The 19,692-nt window shown below is 42.0% G+C and overlaps 1 protein-coding gene across 2 annotated transcripts in view; it reads left to right on the top strand.

Annotated features, from left to right (window-relative positions):
- CPM (carboxypeptidase M) overlaps window positions 1-19,692 on the top strand; it is a 113,490-nt gene that overhangs the window by 73,438 nt on the left and 20,360 nt on the right. For both annotated transcript variants that reach the window (XM_089652682.1, XM_089652681.1), the window contains exons 3-4: window positions 12,334-12,431; window positions 17,898-18,070. In XM_089652682.1, the coding sequence (XP_089508808.1) occupies window positions 12,334-12,431; window positions 17,898-18,070 (271 nt within the window). The remainder of the gene's footprint in view (window positions 1-12,333; window positions 12,432-17,897; window positions 18,071-19,692) is intronic.

Genomic DNA, 19,692 nt, shown 5'->3' with positions numbered 1-19,692 from the left:
CCCCAATTACGTCATATACAACATGGATTGCTATAAATTTGTTCTGTGGGTGGCCCTGTTGGCAACTCCTGGATCAGTAAAAGTTGATTTTTTTCAGATGACTTTTGTCTAAGGAGCTGGGCTGAAAATTCACGACCGAACTATGCCTGCATCTAATCAGTTGCTGGCACTTTTCCAGTTTTGTGAAAGCAATCGCCTGCCGCTGGAGATTCCTCCATCCACGTTGTTCAGTGTGAATGGAGGAATCTGTTTGATTTCTTTTTTTTTTTTAGCGAGCAGGCTGAACAAATGAAATCTTTCATGTCTAAGTTGGCCATGTGCTTTGATGTTTGTCAGACCTTTGTACACACAGGTCTACGGTGCAAGTCCCAGCAATTACGTAATTGTGTTTTCCTCTTTTACACATCTCGCCTGTTCTTTTATCAAGTGAAACAATTGTTGACTTTGTGGTCTGTGGGAATTTCTTCGATCTGCTACCGTTTGATGTTTTTACCACCTATGTTGCTTTCTCAAGTTAATATTTGGTCTTGTTATTTTTTTCTCATACCTAAAATCAGGAACATACAAAGTCAAATCCTACATTTTACGTGAAAGACCGATCAGAACTTACTGCAGTACACTGAATAAAATGTTGTAGTTTCACATCATTTGTGTTTTGTGAATTCCTTTCCTCTTTCTGGGGCTACACTTACAGTATATGGGTCTGTCTTGCCTTTTCATCAAATTGTATGCCTCAAATGCAATTGGACTCCCGGGGAGCTGCAATCAGAGGGAAAATCTATTATTCTGTGGAATTCTATAAAAACTAATAGAGCTTGTCTTGTGCTAACACTTGTGAAATCACCCAGCGATGCTAGATACCACAAAAAAGCCAGGCTAACCATGGCATGAAATAAATGTGTTTGTTCAGTCTGCTAATAAATACGTCTTTCAGCCTTGGTCAATTTGCTTGTAATGCTGTCTTTAAACTGATCAAAGACACTTATTTTTAACCTAACAGGGAGGGATACTGTACATAGTTATTGATGTATACTCATTAGGGCTGATGTACATGGAGCGTTTGGAAAACTCTTCTGACTGCTGGAAACTGACTGCTAGAAAATGTAGGTTAAAAAAACGTCAGTTTAGCCGTGTTTGCATACCACGTTTATGCGTGTTTGTGTTTAGAAGCTTTTTTAAAAGATAACCTCAGCAGACCTTCCTAAATGCCCAGAATGCACTGAAAAATAATAAATAATTAACTGTTTTAGACATTTTGCAAGGAATAGAGAGAGCAGAAGCAGAGAGAGCAGTATGTGTTGAGATGACCTGTCTTTTCTGGTTGTATTCACTATGGATCCCATCATGAGCATAATGCAGCACGTTCTATCATTTTTTCCTTCACGCGAAAGCTGGAACTGAATGCGCTGGTGTACCGGGTCCATTTGAATACATAGACAACACTTTGCATGCAATTTTGATGAAGAAAAAAGGTTCTGGACAGCATCTGGATATGGACCTGTCAAAAAACTAATCTAAATGCAAACGCTTGTAAACGCGGATAACCGCGTTTACAAGCATTTGAAACATCGGTAAAATCTACTCGACTGTAAACGACTATGTGTACATGGGCACATAGGAAAACATTAGGGAGAGCTCAGGGCAGGGGCTGACTGACCATTTGGAAACTCGGGCACTGCCCAAGGGCCCGAGGTCAGTAGGGGGCCCCATGAGATGCCCGTGGTACCTTTTTCATAGGCTTTTTTGAGTGTGGGCAAGGACACAGGGGCCCCATGATCCCCAATTGCCCGGGTGCCCCATGAACGTCAGTTTAGCAGCTGCAGTGTACATGAGCCCTTATACAGTTCTCACCATGACCTATTTATTTATTTCAGGTACTTATATAGCGCTGTCAATTTACGCAGCGCTTTACATATATATTCTACATTCACATCAGTCCCTAACCCTCAAGGGGTGTACAATCTAAGGTCCCTAACTAACATTCATACACATATTAGGGCCAATTTAGACAGGATCCAATTAACCTACCAGCATGTCTTTGGAGTGTGGGAGGAAACCGGAGAACCTGGAGGAAACCCACACAGGCACAGGGAAAACATGCAAACTCCAGGCAGGTGGTGCCGTGGCTGGGATTCGAACAAACGAGCCTAGTACTGCCAGGTGGAAGTGCTAACCATTTAGCCACTGTGCTGCCCTATTATTATTTTCTGTCCCAGTGCCAATGGTCATCAGGACAAATCAACAAATAAAGAAGGCTATTCAACCCAGTGGGGTCACAGGCAAAAATAAACACCTAACAGAAGCTTCAACCCTTTCATATCCCCAAAAAGGATTTAAGCTGGCCATGCATTGGTTTTTTTTTGTTTTGTTTTTTCAGCCACAACAATGGTGGATGGAGGAATCCCAGCCACCTCCAACCATTCTTCCCCCAACCTTTCTTGCCAGGATATTGTATTTTGACGATGGCCCCCACTGCTGACAGAAAAAATTGATCATTGGCTGCAGCAGCAGATCAAAAAATGAATTCCAACTTCTCTGTTCCAGAGAAGTCGATCAAACGATGGAGTTCTTTTGAGCAGAGGTGGCCACACGCTGATCAAAATTTGTTCCTGCTTTAGAGGCACAGTCCACCTTTGTAAAAAAAAACAAAAAATAACTTTAGTAAATGTACCAACAATTATTAATTAAAAATGTGCATTTATGACTTTTTTGCATTGAAGCAGAAAGCATTGCAATTGTGAGTGAGTGCATTGTTTACCCTTAGCACATGGTCCATACAGAGCTTATGTTATAGGGATGGAGGAAATAAACAATAGACTACAAGTACCGTACGATCTGTGAGTCCCACTGCTATGATCCCTGTGTATGGATGACGTGGCTGCTCTGCTCTGCTCATAACAAAATACATTTGAGCAGAGAGAAGTACCCCACAATTCGGGTATGTAGGGAGCAGTTTTATGATGGGGTTTTGGGAAATGTTACCATGTTTCAGGCTACACCCTAAATATGGTATGAACTGTGGACTATGATTTTAAGTGGTTACTTCTGAGCAAAATTTTTCTTTACAGTAATATTAAAGGCAATTTTTGTAGCCTCCCTGGCGGTATTCCCGAGTGTAGCTTGGGATAAAGTTTCAGTACCAAAAGCGGTAACCCCAAGCTACATTTGGGAATACCATGGGGCGCTGCTCCGGGATCTGTTCTTCTCTTAACTCGTCCTGCGTTCCCGCGATGTTCCTCCTGCAGTGTCCCCTGTAATGTCCTCCAGCGGATGCCGGCATCTGTCCCCCAGGTTCCGTTCCCTGAGACGTCGGGACGTATGGGGGACGGAACGGCGGGAAATTTGAAAATGACAAAAAGTGACATTCACTAATACACTAAAATCATATAGTAAAACATTACTGTATCAAACCATTTCACATACATTTTGCCCCAAGTGCTTTGTCCTGTGCCCTGCCTGCATTTTTACTGTTCTTTCTGCCTGGAAACTGAGAAATGTCCATGGCGTCCAAAAAGAGTCCCTTTAGGTCAAAAGCGGTTTTAGACCAGCTAGAGAACAGCGATAGTAAATTAGAACTACTTGCAGAATTGAGTGATAATGATTCGTGGGGAAATTCGTCATCAGACACTGAAAACAATTTTGCGACTTTGCTCAGTGATGTGCGAATGTGGCGCTCTATTTCAAATTTCAGTGTTTTTGGTTTGATTATATTATTGAATTAAATTTATTATTATTATATTATTATTTTTTTTGATTATTTATTAAATTATAATTTAAGATTTCGTGTTTCAAATTTTAACATACCCGGGATGTTTACTAGACTCTTGACAGATTTCAGTGAGTTATTCCTAAAAATTACAGGCCTACAATAAAAAAATACATATTTCCATGCAAAAAAAGTACCGCTTTGAGCACAGACATATGGACATAATCAGACCGCTAGGGAGATTAAAATAAACATATAATACTTACCTGTTCTGTGCAATGGTTTTGCACAGAACAGCCCCAATCCCCCTCTTCTGGGGTCCCCTGTCGGTGCTCCTGGTCCCTCCCTCCTGCCAGATTCCCCCAGAGCAAGCAGTTTGCCCTGGGGGTACCTAAGCAGGCTCACTCCCGAGTTGCTGCTCTGCATGTCCATTTACACACAGAGCCCCCACTCTTTCTTCATTGGCTCACTGGCTGTGATTGACAGCAGCAGGAGCCAATAGCTCCCGCTGCAGTCTTAACCAGTGAGGAGGGAGAATCCCCAGAAATCCAAGGCTTTTGTGTACATCGTTGGTTTGCGATGAGGCTCAGGTAGGTATTAGGGGGTCTTGGGGGGGCTGCTGCACACAAGTTTTTTTACCTTCATGCATGGAATGCACGAAGATACAAAACCTTGAGCCTTTACAACCACTTTAGGCCTGGTTCACACCTATGCAGTTTGCTTTTGATCCATTTTTTGCAAAACTTTTTGCATTTTGCTTTGCATTTTTATACATACGTTTTTTGCTATATTTCTACCGCGTTTTGCGTTTTTTTTCAGCTTTTTTTTTTTTTTAAAGAGGAAATGGTTTTATTGCTGGGCAGAATAAACACAAGAAAAACAGCAAAAAATGCCCTTCACGAGTTTCAGCAGCGTCTCCACTGACCTCTACCGTAGCAAAACCACTGCTTTTTTGCGTTTTAAAAAGTCTCTGACCCTTTCCAAAAATACAGCGGCTGAAAAATACACAGATGTGAGCATGTCCAATAGGAAACCTCGTTAAATTAACTGTTGTGCGTTTTTGCAAAAAGCAATAGAAAACACATTGGTGTGAACCAAGCCTTAAGAAACAAATAAAGAATAGCTGAGTGTCATACCATAAATGGGATGTTTGTAATTCTATAATTGTTTCCTTTTTTACTTAGGGTGTTTTTGTGCTTTATTTCTGTATTTTATAGTGGGTGGGAAATGGGACACTACCTGCTATTAACACAACTATACAAGCTTATACCTAGAATGTATTTAAAATAAATGTTTCAGGATTTAATAATGGCAGGTCTTATGTGCTGTAATGGCTTGTTTATGGTTATTCTAGTAAAAAATCAAAATTTGAGACATTGCCTTCAACTAGAGATGATATAGACTTTATACATAAAACTTAAAAAGGGGCCTGTTTGGGCACTGGGGGGGGGGGGGGGGAGGGGGGCGAAGAACATGTAACAGAATCACCAATCAAGTCTTCATAAAGTCCATAGTGAAAGCAATACTACTTTTTTAGACCTCAAAATACTGTCCCCTTGCCAGGAGTTGCAGAGTGGTATCCTTGGTTTTTGTCAGGAAGCAGTGGTCTCTCTGCAGAGGTCTAACACATCTACTGCTGAACTACATCTATAGCTTGGCAATCTGCAAAACTCATTCTCCCTGCTAATTGCAGAGCTCCGGCTCTAGCTTCGAATCAGTAGGGACCTTTGCAGAGAGGTTGATCCATCAGGGTGGTTACCCCGGTTTGTGTGTTATACATGCTGATTTCTACATACAGTATCTCATGTGAGTACTATTTTTTTACTAAATCCGATGGGGTTTTAAATACTACACTATGGGATTTGCATGTTGTCCTCTTTTTGCTCCATATGAGTTGTGATGATAGCTGCCACGGCACCGGGTTCCCTGTGGAAATAAGAGCTGCATGAAGCTGAGATCAGGGGTGTATTTACCACAAGGCAAACAAGGCATTGGCCTAGGGCGGCATTTTTTTTGGGGGGGGGCAACACTGCCTTTCGGAAGAAGGGACACACGCGGCATGGCGACCTGGTGGGTTCCGAGAGAGGTTGTGGGTTTCATGACTGTGTATGCACAGCTCGACTCTTGTTCCCAGGGATGTCCGGAGCTGTGAAGATGAGTGTCTTTCTCTCTCTCGCCATGGGGGATGGTGGCTGGTGTTTGAGGAGCAGTGGTAGTGGAAGGCTGCCTCGGGTGGGAGTCAGGGGTATTGTTGGTCTATGTCAGGCGCCAATTTTCGTGTTGCCTAGGGTAGCACAAAACCTAAATACACCACTGTCTGAGATCCCATAGTTCCGGTAAGGAGTTTGGGCTCTTGTGGGTCCTTTGAAGCGGACACCTCTGTGTAATGTGTTCCTTGGCACATCAACACTTTTACAAGAATAAATGTGTTTTTGCTCAATAATTTTTTACAGATTTGGGACTTGCACTATAAATTGTTTTGCACTTATTTTTTATTATATTTTAATATATATACTGATTTTTTATATTCAAGTCCTTGGTATTTGGTAACATTGTTTTCACTTATTATACTGTGCCTTATGAGATTGATATGATGAGGAGGAAATGTACTTATTTCATTTAAAGTAATAGCATAGTTATTTAATCCTAGATTGTAAGCTCCAAGGAGCAGGACCCTCCTATCCCTCTTGTATTGAACTGTATTGTTGCTGTATTGTCTCCCGTTACATTGTAAAGCGCTGAGCAAACTGTTGGCGCTATATAAATCCTGTATAATAATAATATATAGATATATTCCTCTTATATTGTAAGCTCCAAGGAGCAGGGCTCTCCTATCCCTCTTGTATTGAACTGTATTGTTGCTGTATTGTCTCCCGTTACATTGTAAAGCGCTGAGCAAACTGTTGGCGCTATATAAATCCTGTATAATAATAATATATAGATATATACCTCTTATATTGTAAGCTCCAAGGAGCAGGGCCCTCCTATCCCTCTTGTATTGAACTGTATTGTTGCTGTATTGTCTCCTGTTATATTGTAAAGTGCTGAGCAAACCGTTGGCGCTATATAAATCCTGTATAATAATAATATATAGATATATACCTCTTAGATTGTAAGCTCCAAGGAGCAGGGCCCTCCTATCCCTCTTGTATTGAACTGTATTGTCTCCCATTATATTGTAAAGCGCTGAGCAAACTGTTGGTGCTATATAAATCCTGTTTAATAATAATATATAGATATATACCTCTTATATTGTAAGCTCCAAGGAGCAGGGCCCTCCTACCCCTCTTGTATTGAACTGTATTGTTGCTGTATTGTCTCCCGTTATATTGTAAAGCGCTGAGCAAACTGTTGGTGCTATATAAATCCTGTATAATAATAATATATAGATATATACCTCTTAGATTGTAAACTCCAAGGAGCAGGGCCCTCCTATCCCTCTTGTATTGAACTGTATTGTTGCTGTATTGTCTCCCTTTATATTGTAAAGTGCTGAGCAAACTGTTGGCGCTATATAAATCCTGTATAATAATAATATATAGATATATACCTCTTATATTGTAAGCTCCAAGGAGCAGGGCCCTCCTACCCCTCTTGTATTGAACTGTATTGTTGCTGTATTGTCTCCCGTTATATTGTAAAGCGCTGAGCAAACTGTTGGTGCTATATAAATCCTGTATAATAATAATATATAGATATATACCTCTTAGATTGTAAACTCCAAGGAGCAGGGCCCTCCTATCCCTCTTGTATTGAACTGTATTGTTGCTGTATTGTCTCCCTTTATATTGTAAAGTGCTGAGCAAACTGTTGGCGCTATATAAATCCTGTATAATAGTAATAATAATAATAATTTAATTCATATTATATTTTGACAGCTGACTCCAGCTGTTCAGCCGATAATGATGTAGCAGGCCTTTATGTCAAAAGTTGACTTTTGTCAAATGGAACAGGGCCACTCACTGACCAGATATTGTCTGGTCAAAGTGTGTATGGCCAGGTTCCTTTCTGAACTTTCATGTTGAGATGAAAACAGTATTAAAGTCAAAACCAAAAAATTTAATGTTGCAGCTTACCAATCATTAGATGTGGTGGCTGCATTAGTTTTCTTTTTTAATATTTTTCCCTCTGTTTTCACCTGGTGATCTGGCCAGTAATATACCTCCTGTATTAGAGTGCCCCCATTCTGGATGAAGTAGTACCCGGGACACAGCACACAGCAGCATTTTCAGTTTGTTAGATGTACAAGCAGACTTAAATACACTAACAAATTGAAGCCAAAATCCAGCTAACACTTTACAATCAGTTATAGCAAACATTTTTTTTCCTTTTGGGATAAAAGTTTTACATGAATAAGCTGATCATTGTAAGCAACCCTATCAGTAGTAAATGGTTTGTCCTAATCCTGTAACTGATACATCTGCAGGAGAGCGTGTTCTTTTGCAAAACAACAGACTTATGCAGGCCATAGACAGGTCGTTTATCGGCCGAATTTTCGTCCACACAAAAAATCGTCCGATAATCACATCATTAGTGGGGCCAGCCCATCGGCCGTTTTTCACGGAACTCCTCATTTATTTTTATCGGTCATGTTGGAAAATCCACAAAAAACAGCCGTTTTTCGTGGACATGGGTGGCAGCATCGCCAACGGGGCCGACCGATTTTTTGTTTTTGGCCGATAAACGGCCCGTCTATGGCCTGCCTATCTGGCTAGATCACCAGATAAAAATAGAAGAAAGAAATCCTAAAAATGAAAACTAATGAAGTTATTGCATCTAAGAATTAGTAAGCGGTGTTGTAATAAATGTTTGCTTTTGGGTTTATTACCGATCGAAGGAAGGGTGACCACATCGCTTGAAGTGAAAGGTCCACTTGAATGTTTAAAGTGCAAGTAGGCTTGTTGTATAGATTTCTTCTCGTAATATTTTATTCCTTCTGCCAGTTGCTTTTGGAGTGGCTGTCAAACATCAGCCTCTGTTACGAATTCTGGCAACTTAATGATATGATTTGTATAATTAGATATAATTACTTTACTCTCCAATATACATTTATGTAATTAATTTCTATACGTTACCCTCTAACTTTTCTCTAAACTGACCCTGATCCTCTCAAGGAACATAAGGCACGAGTGCCACCTTCTGGAGATGTCTGAATAAAAACATCTCATCTCTAGTCAGTATTAGGTTACATGCACACGGGCAGTTTGGCCTTTCATTGTCAAATCCCACGAATCCTGTAATCAGGGGATACGGCCGTGAGTGCATACAACCCTTACGTCTGGTTAACATATCCACTTTTTTATGCGTTTTGCAGGAACACAGTGCATGTCATTTAACATTATTTCCTATGGATCACGTTCACATCTGTGCGTGTTTTGCGGGCGCGTTTTTTAGAAAGGGTCAGGGACTTCTTTTCCTGCTGCGGTTTGCGGTTTTTGTCCAATAGACTTCAATGGAACCGCAGCTAAAACGCAAGTGCTGCAATTTACATGCTTTTTTGTTGTGTTTTAGACGTGTTTTTGATGCGTTTTGCGTTTTTAACATGCTTCACTTCTAACATACATGTATACATAATATATAATGTATACATATATAATATATAATGTAATGTATATATAATATGTACACATGTATACATAATAACATATGTGATCCAAAATTGTCCTCTCTGCTGTCTGATGGCTATCTCCGGATGTATCCAGTATCTGCATCTTCTTCTGTATTCCTCTTCTTCCTCTTCCTGCTATCAATGTGACAATTGACAGGAATAAAGACATTGCAGCCATGATGGTGTCAAATCTGCAGCATGCACAGATTACAGACAGGGAAGTAAAAATGCAGTCTGACATCTTCTGACATCAAACCAGTGTCTTTTTCTATTGGCCAACCAAATTGTGAAAACAAAACGCAAAACTGCATCAAAAACGCATTAAAATGCGTGTAAAAACCCCAAAACACACCCCGAAAAGCACAGCAGAAATGGATCAAATGCAATTGCATAGGTGTGAACCTAGGGTTAATGTGAGTGTCGCTCTGTACACCATCCAGCCATCACATATTTCAGCCCTTAGTAGATTTTGGCAGGCTGGTGGCAGCTTCTCCAGAGCGCCCAAAAATGCCAGGATTTTACACTGATGGGCCAAACCACCTATGTGCATGAGGCCTAATGCAGGCCATACATGGTTTGAATTCTGAACGATTTTCGTACAATAATCGGATCTAAGAATAATCAGACAATTTTTGCTCTGATAGTGGGGCAATGGCATCGGCCGATTTTCGTGGTTCCTTCCCACTTCGTTTATCGGGCATGCTGGAAAATGCGTGAAAAACAACCTATTTTCGAAATCATTAGTGGCACCATCGGATTACAGAACGAACGACGTTTCGATTTTCGGATGAAAAATCGTTCAGAATTCGAACCATGTATGGCCAACATTAGCCTTTGCTCGTAAATGCTTCTAAACAGTGTTGGCTGTAGCAAGCATTTTCAAAACATTTTAGCAGTTTTCTTAACCTCCGTTCACATCGGAGCAGAACATATTCATGGTGATTTCTTTTGGGGCATTTGTTATAGGCAAGTGTTTTGTTCTTTTATGATGCTTCAGGTGTTTGTTTCTTAGGTTTGTTTGTTTTTTAGGTGCAAAAAAAAAGCATGCAAAAATACACATATCTCATGTTTACAGGCACTTGAATTGAAGTCTGAGACCAAAAACACCTGATCACTCTCATATATTTGAGTGTAGGATAAGGTTGCCACCAAGGGTGGACTGACCATTTGGAAACTCGGGAACTGCCCGAGGGCCCGGGGTCAGTAGGGGGCCCCATGAGATGCCCCTGATACCTTTTTCATAGGCTTTTTTGAGTTTGGGCAAGGACACAGGGGCCCCATGATCCCCTATTGTCCGGGGGCCGCATGAGTTGTCAGTCCGCCCCTGTTTGCCACCTTATCCCTTTAAAACAGAACACAGGTTCTCCGGCTGAATAAACTCACCTAGTGCCTTATCTGTATTAAATTAGCCTCAGAACCTGTGTATTTAATATGTGATCAGTTTTAAAGGGATGAGAAAGCAACCCTAGTGTAGGACTCCGCATGTACAAGTGACTCATCACTGATTTACAAATAATGGGATTCAGCAAATAAAGCCTAATCAGGTGTAGTCAGATGTGAATGGGGACCTAAAGGATAAGTTCACCTTTTTGGACAAAAACAATTTTTTTGCAGGTAAAAAAATGTGCATTTATTATTTTTACCTGCGGGATCCTGGAAAGCATTCCACTGGAAATCAGTAGATCACTAATGCCATGCAGGTCTCCTGCAGATCTGCCAGAATATCTGCTTGCCGTACGGGATGTACAAGCAAGCAGATATACTGACAGGAAGCTTCAGTTAACTACCATGGCGCTCCACAGCATTGTGGTAGTTCACAGAAAACTACAAGCCCACAGCCGCTAAGGCTGCTGGTACTTGTAGGCACTCATTCACAGAACTCTGTGAATGAGTGATGCTGCTGTGTGGGCGGAGCCCTGCATGGCTGCGCTGTTTTCAAATCTGACAGATAGTACGGGGAAACTTCTCCCCATACTATCTGTTGGGGGGGCCATGCCTGCGGCTATGGGAACATGTTACATGTTCCACCCTAAGGCCTGGTTCACACTACATGTGTTTTGGTTGCGTCCAAAATGCACAGAAAGTAGGTTATATGGTCGTCATTGTCATAGTTCACATCAGTGCTTGCAGTTCCAGTGTGTTCCGGGTGCATAAAAAAAAGTAGGTTGCATTTTTTCTGCACAGAACTGTACAGGAACGCGGTAAAATGCACTGGAATGCACATGTACCTATTTAAATTGAAGAAAAAGGGAGATGAAAAAATGAAGTGGAAAGCATAAAAAATGCACTGGAACGCATCAAAAACGCGCCACAAATGCGGCAAAATGCTCATGCAAAAACGCATCCGGAATGCATCCGGACTGCATTTCTATAGTGTGAACTGGCCCTAAAAACAGGTGGAACATGTAACATGTTTCAAAGGTGAACTTATCCTTTAATGCATTTAAACCTTTTCCACCCACCCCTTTAAAAAGTTCTGAATGCCTGGGAGGGGAAGGATTGGCAATCATGTGACCACTGTGATTGGCTGTCACAGAGGCCACATGATCAGGAGTCTTTCCCACCAGCTACCAATTATTAGTGAGGACCAAGAGCTGTCTTTGACAGCTCAGTCTCTGTGCTGGAAGTGTGCAGCTTAAGCCCACCCTTTTGCCACCACACATATATGTTACGCACGCAACAGGTTAAAACACTGTTTAGTTCTGCTCCAGGTGTGAAGAATACAAATTTGGATGACAGAGCGGACTGCTGGATTGATCAAATTTTATGTATAGTCAGCTTTAGGTAACTTCTGACCCCCTGATGCTCCAGCTAAATTGTCAAGATCGAAGTTAAAGGGCAAAAAAATATTGGTTATTTGGATTTTTCTTGAAGAATGTCCATGAAATCTATCCTTTCTATAATCTTGGATAAATGAATTACATGTATTGGATACATTAGAGCAGACTTCTTTCCAGTAACTGATAAAACAAGCTGTTCATTATGCATTTTAATATCGTATGTTTCTATTTTCCTTAAGGCAGAGACTTGTGGGTTTTGGTTGTGGGATTACATCCAACCACACACACAGTTGGAATTCCTGAGTTCAAGTACGTTGCAAACATGCATGGCAATGAGGTATGTTTCTGTTCTTCTGCCCAATTCTTTATGCCTAGTACACACGATGAGAAAATCTGATGGAAAATACTGCTTTCAGCGATCATCCGATAATCTGATCATTAGTACACAGCTTTCAAGAGTCGATCACGACAGTTCATGCAAAATTATCCAAAGGGACAAGCACTAACATTTTTCTCGTACGATAGCAGAACGAACGATTTTTGTGTAATCAGAACAAAATTCATCTGTAAAAAGTCTAGTGACCAAGACCACGCATGCTCAGAAATGAGTACTTTATAATACAATACAATACATTAAATCACTTCCAAAGTTGTATTCTGCCGTATGAGAATTTGTGTAACTTTACTAACCTCTTCATTTGCGATATGCGATGCATGCAAAAAACAAATAAAAACGGACGATCATTCATCCGATATTCTCATCATGTGTACAAGGCTTTACACAGATCCAAAGAAATTATTTTCTTAGAGTTCCTTCTCTGGTTATCAGCTAAATTCAGGGGTCTCAAACTGGTGGCCTTCCAGCTGTTGTGAAACTACAAGTCCCATCATGCCTCTACCTATGGGAGTCATGCTTGTAATACTTAATCTTGCAATGCCTCATGGGACTTGTAGTTTGGCACCAGTTGGAGGGCCTCCAGTTTGACACCTGTGAATAGTCACTGGTACAGCTAAAGTGCAGGTTCTGGAAGTGCCATTGGAGGGAGGGAAGCAGGTCTGACTACAACTAACCTCTAGAACAGGAGTGTGCAAACTGCAGCTTTCCAGCTGTTGTGGAACTACATTTCCCATGAGGCATTGCAAAGACCGGAAGTTACAAACATGACTCTGCAGGTCTCTTTGCAAAACTGAGTTACAGCTATGACTTGCAGAAGCATGATGGAACTTGTAGTCCTGCAACAGCTGGAGAGCTGCAGGTTGCCCACCCTTGGTCTAGGACTTCTTTCAAAAATCTTCATTAAAAAATTAGTATTTTCTTGCTTTTTGTGACCCCATTGAAGGGAATAAGGATTGTGTGGAATTCAGCTTTAACATACGGTTTACATTTGTTCAGATATGGAGCTAATGTGCTGTTGTGTATAGATGACAAGACTACTCAAGTAACTCCACTGTTGTTGAGAAAAAAGAAAAATCAATCCAAAGCTGGCTATACTTGCCTCATTTTTTTGTTCATTCAGCCAGCGGGCTGAATGAAAAAAACTGAACGGATTCCCCCATTCAGACATTTGAGGAAGATGTGGGAATCCTCTCCGCTGTGCTATTGTATTCTGACAGCGGGGAGGAGACACACTTCCTGGCTCTTTTCCAACAAGTTTGTTCAACAGAAGTAGATCGATCACATGGTTCAAAATGAAGCTGGTTCCTGCTGAACTGGCTGAATTTTGGTCGTGGCCATCTTTAGTAAGCAGTGTGCATTGCAGGAATTTTACTGCTCTGAAAGAAATAGCTGTTTGTTTAACCACATCCTTTACCAACTGATTCTGAATGGCAGGGTTTGGTTCACTATACTCAGCTCTTAAAACTTGCATTTCGGCAGGGGGGGGTGCTTAAGCCACGTTTTTAGTGCCCACTTAGCCACCTACCTTAAAGCATAACTTCACGCAATCAACATTGACTATTTTTAATCCTTGTTCTGCTAGCATTAGTAAATAGAAAGGAAAGGATATCATGTTTACTTCTTTTAGGGCTCATGTACACTGCAGCTGATAAACTCACATTTAGGAGCTGTTCAGCGTTTTTTTCAGCAGCCCCTGAACTCTCCCTAATGTTTTCCTGTGTCCATGTACACATCTTTGTTTACAGTCATTTACAGGCATTTGAGTTTACAGTCTTATTTTTGAATGCAGAAAACTTGCATTCAGCAGTCGATTTTATCAGCGTTTCAAACACAAAATGCTTGTAAACTTGACTAAATGCAGCAAATCGCGTTTATATGCGTTTGCGTTTGAATTTTTTTTTTAACTCTTCCAGTTCCTGATGCTGTCCAGAGCCTTTTTTCATCATGAAAAATGCATGCAAAGCATTTTCAAGGTACTCAAAGGAACAAAACACTGAACACAGGATGTTCCTACCAAGCTTGTCACACATTGTAATGACCAATTCACACCTCAGACCTCTCCCACCCTTGGAAACAAAAGATATGTTAATGACCATTCACATCTCAAATTCCTCATGCAGACGCCCTGCCAAGTGACCTGAATGACTCTACCAGACACCTTTCCCACCCTTGGAAACAAAAGAAATGTTAATGACAATTCACACCTAAGCTTATCTCAACACGTACTGCTGTCTCTGCTTCTACTCTCTGTATTTCTCTGAAACAGTCTGAAATAGTTAATAATTTACCACTTTTCAGTGCATTCTGGGCATTTGGGAGGTTCTCCTGTGCTTATCTTTAAAAAACGCTTCTAAATGCAAATGCACATAAACGCACATAAACGCATTATGCAAACTCAGCTAAACAGATGTTTTTTAACCTAAATTTTCCAGCAGTCAGTTTCCATCATTCAGAAGTGTCCCATGTACATGGGGCCTTGAACATTTATTTTACATTTCTTACATGTCTAGGCAGATGATGCCATACATTCCATGAGTCTTCAGGAGGGGAGGAGAGGTCTTCTCAGCTAAGCACACCCTCCTGCCTGCATGCCTGAGCTAAGGGCAGATGAATTCCAGAAAGTAAATGCTACATGAATCATCTGCCCTTATTCAAGATGGCTACAACCAGAAATGCTACGGAGATGTTTTTTCAAAGTGATTTCTCAGCAAAATAATTTATCGAATCATGGATAGATAAGGGAGTTTTTTTTAAAATATTAACCACTTGCCGACCGCGCATAGCCGAAAGACGGCTTCACCGCGGCCGGCCAGTTCTGAGTGGACGTCATATGACGTCCTCCCAGAACGCGCTCTCCTGCGCGCCCCAGGGGGCGCGCACCCGGCGATCTCCGTGATCGCTGTGTCCTACGGACACAGCTGATCACGAGATGTGGTGAAAGGCCGATCCCACCGGCCTTTTACCACGTGATCAGCGGTGTCCAATGACACGCTGATCACAGGAAAATGCAAGTGCCGGTTCTCGGCTGCACTTTCCTCACGCTGTCAGATCGTGAGGAAAGTACTGCCGAGAACCGGCAGTTGTCAGAGCGGGGATCGGCACCGATCATCAGGGCACTGATGATCAGTGCCCTGATGATCGGTGCCCAGCAGTGACCCCCGCAAGTTCCGATCAGCAGTGCGCCCACTAGCCCCGCCCACCCATTCCCAGCAGTGCCCCCACCTGTGCCCAGCAGTGCCCCCACCTGTGCCACTCTGCAGTGCCACCTACCTGTGCCCAGAAGTGCCACCTACATGTGCCCAGCAGTGCCACCCACCTGTGCCCACCCACCTGTGCCCACCAGTGCCACCCACCTGTGCCCACCAGTGCCACCCACCTGTGCCCACCCACCAGTGCTGTCCACCAGTGCCACCCACCAGTGCCCAGGGGTTGTGCCAGTCAGTGCCACCAGTCAGTGCCCAGAAGTGATGCCAGTCAGTGCCGTCTATCAGTACCCATCATCAGTGTCACCTATCAGTGCCGCCTATCAGTGCTGCATATCAGTGCCGCCTATCCGTGACCCCTAATTAGTGCTGTCTATCAGTGCCGCCTATCCGTGCCACCTCATTAGTACTGCCTATCAGTGCCCTTTAGTGCTGCCTATCAGTGCCCATCAGTGCCGCCTATCAGTGCCCATCAGTGCCGCCTCATCAACGCAAATCAGTGAAGGAGAAAAAATACCTGTTTGAAAAATTTTATAAAAGAAACAAATAAACTTTTTTTTTTTTTTCAAATTTTTTGCACTTTTTTTAATTTATAGTGCAAAAAGTAAAGCGCCCAGTGGCGATTAAATACCACCAAAAGAAAGCTCTATTTGTGAGAAAAAAATGATCAAAATTTCATATGGGTACAATGTTGCATGACCGCGCAATTGTCAATCAAAGTGCGGCAGCGCTGAAAGCTGAAAATTGGCCTGGTAAGGAAGGGGGTATAAGTGCCCGGTAGGCAAGTGGTTAAAAATGAATTAAATAGTGCTTTCTGTTAGTGGTGCTCTGATGCAGTGTAGTTCTGCTTTAAGCTGCAAAGGTAGCGACAAAGGAGTTTTCATGCAAAAAACATCACTCCTGCCAAGTAGAGGGTTAAAACAGGTGGTGAGAAAGTGTCACATTGCCTCCTCACCATCTGTTAAATGCCTGAAAAGCGATCTGCATTTAGATGCAGCTCAGCATAGAAACCCATCAGTTTCCAGGTTTTATTATCAAAGCTTTATGAGCAAGCTGAAGTTAGAAGCTGATTGGCTACCATGCACAGCTGCACTAGATTTTGAGTATCCCAGTTTTAGTAACTACCTCTTAGGCCCGTTTCACATTGACGGTCCGATTGGGTCCACCTGTCAGTTTTTCAGGTGGACCTGATCGGACCATCCATAGACCTCTATGGAGTGGTGGGTGTCAGGGGACAAGTGTCTGCTGACACCCGCCGACATCCAATTCGATCCTGTACACCAAAAACAGATGGATGGGGATCCATTCCTTATCTGTCTGGCTGTTCGGATTGTATGGCAGTTGGATGGAAACGGACAGGCCTCATAGAGCAGTGGTTCTCAACCTGTGGGTCGCAACCCCTTTGGGGGTCGAACGACCCTTTCACGGGGTCCCCTAAGAACATCAGAAAACACATATTTCCAATGTGTAAAGAGCAGCTACTGTGTAGAAAGCAGCTGCTGTGTTGAAAGCAGCTACTCTGTTAACAGCAGCTACTGTGTTGAAAGCAGCAGTATTTGAGGTAAAACGACACTCATGAATTATAATTACTGGGTAAATAATTTTATGGTTGGGGGTCACCACAACATGAGGAACTGTATTAAAGGGTCACGGCATTAGGAAGGTTGAGAACCACTGTCCTAGAGGATAGCGGGCACTGTCTGTGTTCGCTATGTAGCAGTGGAGTGGATACAGACCTATCATCCACCTGCTCAGTGCGGATCATTGGAGAGATCCCCCACTGAGCAGGCGGATCCGTTGACGGGCTGCCCTGTCTGAAAGGGGCCTTAGTGCTCTGATGAGAAAAGCATGGGCAGTATCTACCTGAAACTCCTATTGCAGAGGATACCCACAATGTAACTTATATCTTAGTGCAAATGTCTAGGAAAACCAGTTAGCCAACTGCACAAGTAGAAAATGACATTTACAGGGGCGTTCTATATACCAATGGTGTACAGAATGCCTCCAGTTTGACTTACGGCATTAAACTTTAAAGAAATGTACAGCAGAAAGGTCATTTTCAATAACATTCAATTACAACGTGTCTTGCATAGCAGTTGTATACGCTATATATTTTTTAAATTCCTATAATTTTTCCCACGAAAGCGGAGTAACATTTAAAAACTTTAATATGTTTTTCTGCAATTGTTCTCATTTAATCTAGGCAGTTGGAAGAGAACTGATGCTTCACCTAATAGAATACCTCCTAACAAATTATCAATCTGATCCAAATATTACACAAATGATAACGAACACCCGCATACATATTATGCCTTCTATGAATCCAGATGGCTTTGAAAATTCAGCTCTTAGGGACTGTAACTCCGTAACTGGAAGGTAAGTGTGAGCTCCTGTTCTTCTGTATGGCCTGGTTTTAGGCACTTGTGAAGACATGCTGTAATAGAAGGAAGCTTGCAAAAATAATGAAACTAATAGATTTTATATGTCAATTAACAAACTACCAGGTACATAAACAAAAAAATTGTAAATTGTAAAAAAAAAAAAGTAAATCTAATCAATATTTGGTGTCCACCCTTTGCTTTTAAAATAGCATCAATGCTCCAACGTACACTAGGACACAGCAAGAAGATTCAAGGTGGTCTCACTGCATCAAGTTCTCTTAATGTTTTTCTTTTTTTACTTTTTTAAATAACATAAATTTAACTGTATTCTTGGCAGTTCATTGTGACACACAGGCAGAAATTTGGGGAACCCAGGTACTTTAGGACGTGCTGTTAATCCTTTCACAGCTAGGCCCTGCTCTCCACTTTTAGCCTGGGTTCACATATATGCGGTGCGGTATATCGCATGTGATTCGCACAGGAACTGCACCGCATTCCTATGTAAATCACATGCGATTTGTGTGCGGTGTGACTGGAGCCATACATCTTGTATGGCTCTAATCGCACCGCACCTGCACCAAAAAGGTGCAGGACCCTTTTTTTGGTCCACACCAGAATTGGATCACATGGGTATTCACGCCTATGATATCCGATTCTGCATATCGCACTGCGTTTTGCGGACTGCTTTCGGGGAGTTATTAACTTAACATACACACCCGCAGCGGTTCGCATGAACGGGGTGCGATTCTGATGCAGTGCGGAATTCGCACAGAAAACGCTGCAAATTCCGTACCGCATCAGTGTGAACCAGGGCTTAGTCTTAGCTGACTAGACCATTTTTGCAAATTTTAACTGCCCCCCCCCATTTTTCACATACAGCTTTCATGGTTTGTAAAAGATCCCCAGTTGTGCATATGTTTATCAAAACAATAATTTCAATTAAAATAACACTAAAATTAATTAGCGCACCCACAAAAACAATGTAATTCACAAAATGGCAATAATTATTTGTAATTGTAAAATTCTGCCGTTTTGCAAAATGGTGAAAATAGAACGTATGCAAAACTGTAAGTAAGCATCTTATACTAGAAATCTGGAGGCTGGCCTGACATCTATGCATTATGATAACACCCAATCTGAAGTGCCGTGTGTGCAGTACACTGTGTTGGTGTGCATTGTCACAAAACGAGGCAGACAAAATATGGCTTGTAACGCGCAACAGTGTGTCACCATGAACTGCTAAGAATACAGTTAAATGAATGTTATTTAAAAAAGTGAAAAAAGAAAAAAAATTAAGCACTGCATTGCATTGTAACAACGCACACCAGCACACAAGCATGATGCGCACTATAATGGTACACGTGTACAAAATGTAAGGCTAGGTTCACATCTGTGCGGGTGGTGCCGCTGCGGATCCGCACAAAAATCTGTGCATCCGCACCACTTGCACAGAGAAATGCAGACCTGCGGGCGGGTGCGATTAGTTCTAATGGCATGCCGCCCGCACTGGAAAATGCAACTGTACTTCTTCCCTGCATGTCACGGGCATGGCAGTCCATTCACATGAATGGGCTCTCGTGCCCGTGCAAAACACGGCCCGCACAGCCACATATATGT

This window comes from Staurois parvus, unplaced genomic scaffold, assembly GCF_062004578.1.
Source record: "Staurois parvus isolate SC_StPar_1 unplaced genomic scaffold, SC_StPar_1.0 ptg000025l, whole genome shotgun sequence".
NCBI lineage: Eukaryota > Metazoa > Chordata > Amphibia > Anura > Ranidae > Staurois > Staurois parvus.
Note: the sequence above shows the minus strand (reverse complement) of the source record. Positions and strands in the feature narration are given on the sequence as shown.